At 53.5% G+C, this 9,084-nt stretch overlaps 1 protein-coding gene across 1 annotated transcript in view; it reads left to right on the top strand.

The window, feature by feature from the left end:
- Nucleotides 1-9,084, top strand: part of ABCA13 (ATP binding cassette subfamily A member 13) — a gene marked incomplete at its 3' end in the record, with an annotated part of 90,591 nt that overhangs the window by 37,295 nt on the left and 44,212 nt on the right. Inside the window, exons 10-12 of the mRNA XM_023524172.1 lie at nt 345-5,012; nt 6,173-7,936; nt 9,042-9,084. Coding sequence (XP_023379940.1) covers nt 345-5,012; nt 6,173-7,936; nt 9,042-9,084 — 6,475 coding nt within the window. The remainder of the gene's footprint in view (nt 1-344; nt 5,013-6,172; nt 7,937-9,041) is intronic.

Genomic DNA, 9,084 nt, shown 5'->3' with positions numbered 1-9,084 from the left:
CCCCGGGACACAACGAGGAACCGAGCACCAAGACGCTTCCGGCGTCAATGGCAAACTGGTCTTCAGCAGCCACACGTGTGAGCTCACGGAGCGACGTGATTGCGAACGCGCCGTTTTTGGCGCAGCGGGCAGGTTTCCGGTGAAACGCGGGCGATGCATCGCAGAGTTCTCAAACACTCTCACGCTCACATTAATTTCATCTCTGTTGGGAAAATATATGGTCTAGTAAATATTCCAATTTTTAACCAAATACATCTGAGTATTATTTTTAAAAATCTGGTAAGTCGAATTTGTCTTGAGTTTATTTTTTTTCTGAAGCTAACACGGTTCTGTTGTGTTTGTAGGGCCGTCCGTGCCACCAAGGAGCTTCTGACGGAGAAGTTTCACGCCTCTGAGGATGAGCGAGCGATCTCTCTTTTATCATGTATGGACTTTTTGGAGAAGTTATTGCCTGAGTCTTTCTACTTACCTAGTGGTCCCACATTCCATAGCCCCCCGTCTCTCACTGAGGCCATTTTAAATACAAGCTTATTGTGGACAAAGCATTTAAAAAGTTTAGAAAGAGACACATCTGGTATGGATACTTGGAAACATCTGGAATTTGGCAAAGAGATGAATGAAAAAAGGCAAACTCTTGACAAGAATGAATCGAGATATATCTTGAGATTTATGGAATTAATACTTTTTAAAATTAACCCTAAGCTACTGGAATTGTGGACGTATAATGTTTCAGAAGAAGAAATTGCCGAACTGGAGATCTTGTCTGCACTTTTAAATTTTTCCGTTCCAGAAAATGAGAGGATTCTTAGTAACTGCTTTAACTTTTCCCAGTTTTTCCATTCTGATTGGCCTGAACCGTCCGCTGTGAAAATGGATTTTGTTCACATAAGTGAAGCCATAATAAGCAGTCTCTACGAACTTGGATTTCTGAGGCAGGAACAAGCCTCGGAAGCTCTGGACGCCGTCTATGCAGTAAGGAATGTGTCCCGTCTTTTCTCGGCCCCCTCTGAACAGCAGAGACAAGAAGCCGATATGCTTTTGACTCATATATCTCTAAACGTCTTCAAGGACAAGGATTCAGCTCTACTTCTGCAGGCGTGTTCTCCATTTTACCAACGTGTTTCTAAATTCTTCAGCCTTCAGAGTGCAGAGTCTTTGCTGTCCTTCCTCACGCAAATCTCAAAACACGTTTCGGAAATCACAAAGCAATTTAATTCCCAAGACATCAGTAAAGCTCTTGCATTTTTACACGAGACGACGGAGTTTCTGGGGGAGATTTCCGAAGTGCCTTCTTGTCAACAGCTGCTTTCCGTGTTTAGCTTTCTGGAGCTTCGAGCCCAGCCGTGGATGTCTGCGGAGGGCCCGGGATGGGAAGTGGTCCTCGCCACTCTGACGGGCCTCAAACGGCGGCTCTCAGTGGACGAAGACTTTCGTGTTTCTTTATTTCGGTACATGAACCACCTCTTCAACAGCTCGGGAGAAGCCTTGCTGGGTAGCGAATGCTTTGCTTTGGATCACAAAAGCGTTTCCTTTGTGAATGACTCAGCAGATGGGGGTGCTCCATTTATTTTTCAGTGGCCGCAAATTCTTTCAAACCTCTCCGCAAACGGCAGCACGTTCAAGGAGTTTGCGGCTCTTCGCTGTGCCGTCTCGTGCCTTCGAATGTGGGCTGGAGTCTGCAGCAGCGTGTCGCAGATTCTGAAGGCGGACGCGAACATTTTCTCTGCCCTTCACGTTGGTCTCACCCGGCTTTTGGATGAACTGGAAAGCGACGTGAACATTTCTAAGAGCTGCCAGGGACTGTGTCCCACCCACCGCCCTGCTAAACTCATAGTGGATCTATTCAAAAACATAAGTCGAGCCGATGGCTTCCAAGACTGGGACGCTTTTCTGAATCTCGGGGATGTCTGGGCAGCATCGGGTGAAGAGTCAGTTGGAGTAAAGTCACTTAATCTGGGCCAAATAGAGAAATCCCTCTTCACCCTGGAAACTGCCCTCCGTCAGCTGCAGGCGCGTCCCTTAAACGTGAGTGCAAGCGGAGGGTTTTCGTACGCCCCAGAAGATGTGGATGAGAATGTGCTTTGGATAAATCACCTTCTTTCAAAAAGTCTCATGCGTTACGGAGGGAAATTTGAAAGCATCATCACCGACCTAAGAGAAACAATGCTCTTCCTTAGAAATGTGGCACTTGACCAAGATCTATCGTCTTGTGCTGCCATGTTCCAAAATGTCACCGAGTTTATTTCGGAAGATGGCTTATTATATGTGAACCCTTTGCAGAGGACATTACGGATTCTGGCCGTGCTGAAGTCCACATTTTCCTCCGAGGACTCAGTTCGCAGACTGAAAGGATGCGCTAAGTGCGTGGACACCATAAACCAGCTGCGTATGGCTTATAACCCCAGTTTCTCACAGGGCCGTCTTCAGGGTCTTCCGAGGCATTTCAGGGACGTGGAAAACAAAATTAACTCCACGCGGAAACTTGTTACTTGGCTGTTGACTATTATGGAATCGGATTGTCCATTGAATAAGTCAAACATAAATTGTGTGAATAGTTTTTTGAAAAATGTAACTGACTTTCTACGTGTCGTGCTCACTGTAGTCTTAGAAAAGGAAAAGATACCAAACTCTGAGATTTTATTAACTCTTTTAAATGACTCCACAAACCACGTAAGGATGATTATCAACAACTTAACGAGAGACTTCGAATTTGCTTCTCAATCGAACTGGAAACATTTTATCGAATTGATTCTAAGACCCGTAGAAGCGTCAGATGAAATTCCTAGCCAATTTCAACATCTTTGGCTGCATTTAGTCGCTCTAGGGAAGGAAATTAAAAAACTTGCAGAAGATATTTCCCTTAACGTTCTGGAAAATAACTCCTCTTCTAAAATGGAAACGTTTTTGAATACATTTGCTCCCAGTCCGAAGGAAAAGGATATAAACAGTTTCAGCAATTCAGTCTTTCATTTAGCTAGTTACCTCTCCTTCAACTTATCTCAAGATCTCCAAAATTCACCCCAAATCATTTTGCACAAAATAGCGAAAGCCGTGGGTCTCGGTGTCCAGGTGATCAGGGGCGTGTTCGACTCCTTGATGCCCTCGACGCGTCACGGGACCCTGGGAGACCCAGGTAGCAGACAGGCATTGAAGAAGGTCACTGCTCTCCTGCGAGCTGTCAGGAAGCCCGACCTTGACCTGCTGGTGGACCAGCTCGAGCAAGTCGGCGACGGCCTCGTGGATTTCTTCAGGAATGTCAGCGGGCTGGGCACTGGCACTTCAGGGGTCAGCCTGCTCGTTGGCCTGATGGAGAAGCTAGTGGACAGCTCACATTCTTGGGACGTCAGCCACCTGCTGAGGCTGGCACGCCTCTTCCCCAGAGAGGACGTGAACGCCGCGGTGGACGCGTACTACGCCCTTCCTCAGGCCGCGAGGCTCCTGCGGGGACTGGCGGACAAAAACATCACGGGAGCCCTCCAGGACGTCTACGACTTCACGCTCCTTCACGGCGTGCGCATTTCCGGTGTCACCAAGGAAGACTTCGCTGCGGCGATCAAAGCTCTTTTGGACAGCGTTGCCCTGGTGTCGGAGAAGCCCGGCCTCCTTGCCGAGGCTTTGACTTGCCTTCCTGTGCTGCGGTGCAGGAATCACACCGCGGCCGGGGTTCGGCAGGACCCGCGGTTCGAGGCCTGTGACCATCCGGAGAGCGCGTCTTCTTCCTTTTACGGCAACGTGGCCAGTGTGCTCGAGCGCCTCCGCCTGTCCCCCCCAGGGGAAGTGTCGTGGTGTTCGAACGAAACCTCACGGACGGAGCTAACCAGAAGAATGGTCTGCGTCGTCCACGGACTCGTAGACTGGAGCTCCATTTTCCTGGAGCTGTTTCGGGTCCTCCACGCTGAAACCTCGCTTGGGAAGAGCGTGCGAGAATTTTGGCGTAAGGCGTTGCCGTCTGTCCCGCCCTCCGGGCTTTGTCCCAGTGGTCCCCTCAAGCACTTTGCTTTGCAAATCGTAGAAAAATTAAAAAATGTCAACCTTACAGAAGTTACGTCCCACGAGAACATGTTTGATAAACTAGCTGGTTTAAGCAAGATCCTCAACGTCAACGAAAGCACGGGCGCGTCGGCCAGAGGTATTTCTGTGAATTTGGGAAGGATAATGAAATTGCTTTCTGGGGATCGGAGCCTAGAAAACAGTACTCAGTCTCTGCTCTCTGCACTCACGACGTTTCTGAATGCAGACCGGACAGGCAGGGACTTAGACGCTTTCTCAAGTTCTATGGAACAAAGCGCAGCCCTTTACGACCTGCGAGAGCCGTGGCCTGAGTCTGAACACATCACGGAAGACCTGAATTATGACGTAAAGATCAGAGCCCTGCTTTCTGACGTTAACGATGACGCTCAAATGATGAATTCAGTGGCTCTTCAAGACGTAACACTGCACCTCGTCCAGTTTCTGGAAAGCCTCCATTCATCAGCGCAGGCGTTAGAAATTACTAAAGATTTTCTATCGGTCACCAAAAACTGGCTTTGTAAATATGCAAATGGAGACTATGCAAGAATGATACAGACGTTATGTCTCATGGCCAACGAGAGTTCAACCAATGATCTAGCTTTGTCGGCTAAAGATATTACTACCTTTTTGGGTTACCTCAGACACATTCCTAGAGAAGGCGATTTCGATGGTGCCCTTCTCAGCCAACTGGCAGACCCAGAAGAGCCAGCTAATTTCTCAGTTGTTCAGTCGCTTTTAGAAAGCTTCCTAATTAATTCAATCAATAACTTAGCTGGGAGCTCTCAAGAAGCAGCCTGGAGTCTAAGTGATAGTGACCTTCAGATAATGAATTCCATTAACCTCGCCTTGAACCGAACGCAGTCAGAAAGGGGAGAGGGAATAACTCTCCCTCCGGGAAGCAGACTGGGGCGCGTGGAACGGCTTTTGAAAACCTTCTTCTTTTTACAAAAGGAGCGTCCTGCGAACAAGACATCTCCGCTGGGGGTGGTCGCGGAGCCGAGGTGAGTCTGCGGCTGCGTGGCGGGCTCGGCGGTCACGCGTGGCCATCTGCCCCCGGGGTGCACACGTGCCAGCGGCGGCACCTGCACCCGGCGCCTCCACACGCCCTCCGGAGCGAGTTTGGTCTGAATGGCCATTTTATTAAGGTGTCAAGGTAAAGTGATTTTGGTGGTTGCCATCCATATAAACCTGGCCCTTGGCAATGAGTCACTTACTATGCTTTTGTACGTTTTGGGTTATAAAATTAATTTTGAAATTATATTTTATATGGAACTGAAAAATTAGTTTTTATATATGTATAGGCGTATACTTCATGGTCATAATTGGAATTAACGTAATTAACCGTTCCATCGCAAGTGAGGAGTTTAAATGTTTTCATTCCGATTACTCCACTGCGAGGTTTATATTTGGAATTGGTAAAATTCCCCCAATTTAAAACCAATGGCCACGTTACGTGCGTCTCGTCTCTCTTTTCCGTCCCTTTTGAACTCGCCGGTGAGGAGGCAGGAGCGAAGTCCCACGGGACGTGACGTCGGCCTCAGTCCCTGACGTAGAGCCCGAGCCAGCATTTCCTACCGGGAACTGGCTTCCACCATCCCAGAGCTGGCCAAGCGAGCCCCAAGCCGGCGGGACAGGCCGTCACGAAGGGGTGCTCACAGTCAGGCCAGGGGCACGGGGGCCGTGCTGGGGCTCGTCATCCCCAGGGGCATCCTCAGCCCTCGGGGGCCCTGCACCTGCTCGGGGACCATGTCCCTTCCGTGCCCCACTCCCGTGAGGAGGCCGGCTCTGGAGCCCATCCAGACTGGGGGTGCGTGAGGAGGGCACCTGGGCGGCCGTCCGGCCCGGCCGTGCCGACCCTCCCCAGGGCCGTCGGGAGCCCGCGTGATGCCAGGACTGCGAACATGTCACTGAGCACGGGGAGTCAGCACAGCCATTCCACGTTTCTAAGCGCGAAGGGCATGGCTTTCTAGTGTCAGGTTTGAGGTGTCGTAATGGGATGGTCTGTGGGGTTCCTCCACTCTTTTCGTCAGTTGAAAATATTTTCGTTATTTGGTTTTTCTGCAGTATAGTTTAGCACGGCACCTCCCAGTTGGCGACCCCCCGCACGATGCGTTTTCATCTTTCCATTGCTAAACATGAAATTAAAAATGTATATTTACAGTTTTGTCCCACAGGATAAAATTCTAGAAATTCTGAGAGGGGATCCATTTCTTGCCTCTGTGAAGGAAGACGGACCGATGAGCAATTTTTCAAGTTTAAAGGAGATAACACGTCATCTAATCGAAAGCACGTTTGCACTGGACAACGGAGACGTCCCTTTTGATAAGCGCCACGGACTGGAGCTCGTGAGAGGCGTGCTCCGCGCCCTCGTCTGGGAAATCGCCACGCAGAGCGAGACGGAAAAGCCCGCGGAGTCCCTGACGGTCGCGAGCCGGCTGCTTTCCCACGTGCGTCGTCCCGCCGGCCTCGTCCGGCTCGGTCGCCAGCTCCGGTCTGCCCTTCACCTGGTGAGAGAGACCTCAGCGGGCCTGGCGCGTCTAATGCAGACGCTCCTCCACTCCCGCGCCGGGGACTTCCGGAGCCGGTGTCCCGCGCTGCAGCGGGTCATACTTGCTAAGCTGACCGGTTTGCTTTCCCTCGCAAACAGCTCGTTCCCCCTCAGAGACAGGGCGGCCTTGGACATCACTGCGAGATGGCTCACGGTCCTCTCAGGAGCTGGCAGGGAGCGTGGTGTCCGGGAACCCCTCCTGGACGCGTCCGCTGCTGCGGGCACGCTGGCGAGCGCCAGCGCCGGGGTGGGGGGCCTCGCCGCGGTGCTGGACTCCGCCGTGACGCTTCTCGAGCTGGCCACGGCCGTGTCGGGGAAGGGAGCGGCGATTTCTGGAACGCGTGTCGTCCCCACTGCCCACGACTCTGCGCAGTCCTTCGATACGCTTTGTTCCGCTTTGCGACAAAGCCTCCGAGATGCCGTGAGTGAGATGGAATCCGGTCTGAAGACAGCGGCCCGCGCCGTGCTGGACAGTGTGGACGGCACGCTGGCGCCGGCTCTCGGCCTGGCCTTCGGGATGGCCGGGGTCCGGCCCGCCGCCCCCCACGACCCCGCCGCCCACCACACGTCCTCGTGCGTGTTCTCCAGCGTGAACCGGTCCGAGGACTTCGCCAGTATTTTGAAAGAAATTGCTGAATTTTTAACATCTGGGGAAATTAATTCGGGAGACGCGGAGCATTTTCTGGGAGCAATTAGTAACGGGACTCGGATGTTTTCTACAGATTCTTCCGACGTCTGGGAAGAAATCCTGGGTTGCTTAGTTCCTATAGTCAACCTCGTCAACCAGATAGACTTCTTACATCCTAACCGAATTTCTGCTCGCGGTTTTCGTCAAGATGCTCATGGGGTGGCCCTGGAGGAGACGCTGTCACGAAACAGCCCAGAAATGGGGACCCGCCCGAGGAGGGCGATGGATCTCATCCCGGCAGCCTTCCGGAATAACTTGGAGGGTGAGAGCGGGGACGGTTTGAATTCGTTGCCGACATTCGCTCAGCACCCAGACATCCCTTTGAAAGCCATAGAGGCCGTCGTCAAGGCCTCCAGCGGGACGAAAGGTGACTGGGGAGGTGACTCGAGTGAAGCCCTGGTTTTCAGCCCCTCTCTGCTGCAGACCGTGGCTCCCCTGGGCACATTCACAGGTCCAGCCCCAAATGGCCCTCAGGGGGCAGGTTCCACGGGGACCCCCTTCCAGCGCGTTTCTGAGATCTTCGGTAATGCAGCCGCTGGAAAGAATGCGGCGTCAGGACTAGGAGAGGGGACCGAGGAGGCGGCCGGCGTGCCTCCCGCCCGCGGCCCGTCAGCGAGCCTCGAGGACGGCCTGGAGGGCCTGGCCGCGCTGGCCGAACACTGGCAGAAAGTGTCGCTGATGGACGAAAGGTAAGGAAAGGCCCACCGCGGGTCTTCCCGGCGCGGAGCTGGAGAGGGTCACGTGGAGCTGGGGGGGCCACGCGGAGCTGGGGAGGGTCACGTGGAGCCGGGGGGGCCACGCGGAGCCGGGGAGGGTCACGCGGAGCTGGAGAGGGTCCCCGCGCCCACCCCGGCTGCCACGCAGTGGGTCCGGGCCAGCTCTCTTCACTGCTCGACTCCTTAGATGCCAAATGCGATGCGAATTTATTCAAAAGTTTCACTAGTAAGTGGTCTTCAGAAGTAAAAGCCTCTTATTTTATTCACTTGTCCTAAGACTAGGTCCTTAAACGGCTTTTTCATTCACGTGCCCTGGCAGCCGGGCGCCCTGCTGTGTGACAGGCGGATGGGACTGTGAGGCGGTGGGGCGTTTGGGGCGTGGTGAGGGTCCCACGCTGTGCTTCACGCTGCACACGATGTGTGTAATGGATGTGGGGTTAACATGGAATGTGCTTATAAATAGCTCCAGACACCCCGGCAAAAACATTAGCTTAACGTTACAAGAGTAAGGGCCACGGCAAAAGTCTCCGAATGTAGAACGTTCCGTAAGCGTCCCGAAGGGTCCCAGCAAGGTTCCTGGGGTCAAGGCCCCGTGGCGGCCGAGGCCGGCTCTCGGAGGGGGATTGGGCAGGACCCGTCCTCCCTGTGTCCTGCCTCGGCACCTGCCATCGTGCAGGCGACAGAAGTCCTGTCGGCCCAGATGTGAATCCACTGCTTTTTGTGCCGGGGAACCCTCGGGGCTCGTTTCCGCTCCCCCTGCCCCTGTGGCCGGGTGTCCTCCAGCTGCCCCTTCGTCCACCTGGAGGCACCGTGCGTTATTCATGCACCGTCTACGTCACCTCCGTTAGAATGAGTTCCGTGCCCACGCGGACGCCGCGTTTAAGCCGTTTACACGTCCCTAACCCCCCGCGGGAATGGGGCCCGTGTGCTTCAGAGGACATGGGCAGTCTGGCGGCCCCCCAGCCCTGAAGCTCTGTAGCCCTGTAGGTCACCCCTGGGGGGGCAGCGTCCCCCCCGCACCCCCCGCAGTCGTGGGGCCCACAGACGTCACCTCACAGCTGTTTCTTTTCTTCCCAAGCGTTGCTGACATGTGTCAGGGCCGTGGGTGGAGCGTGAAGATG

This window comes from Pteropus vampyrus, unplaced genomic scaffold (assembly GCF_000151845.1).
Source record: "Pteropus vampyrus isolate Shadow unplaced genomic scaffold, Pvam_2.0 Scaffold449, whole genome shotgun sequence".
In the NCBI taxonomy this organism is placed as follows: domain Eukaryota; kingdom Metazoa; phylum Chordata; class Mammalia; order Chiroptera; family Pteropodidae; genus Pteropus; species Pteropus vampyrus.
Note: the sequence above shows the minus strand (reverse complement) of the source record. Positions and strands in the feature narration are given on the sequence as shown.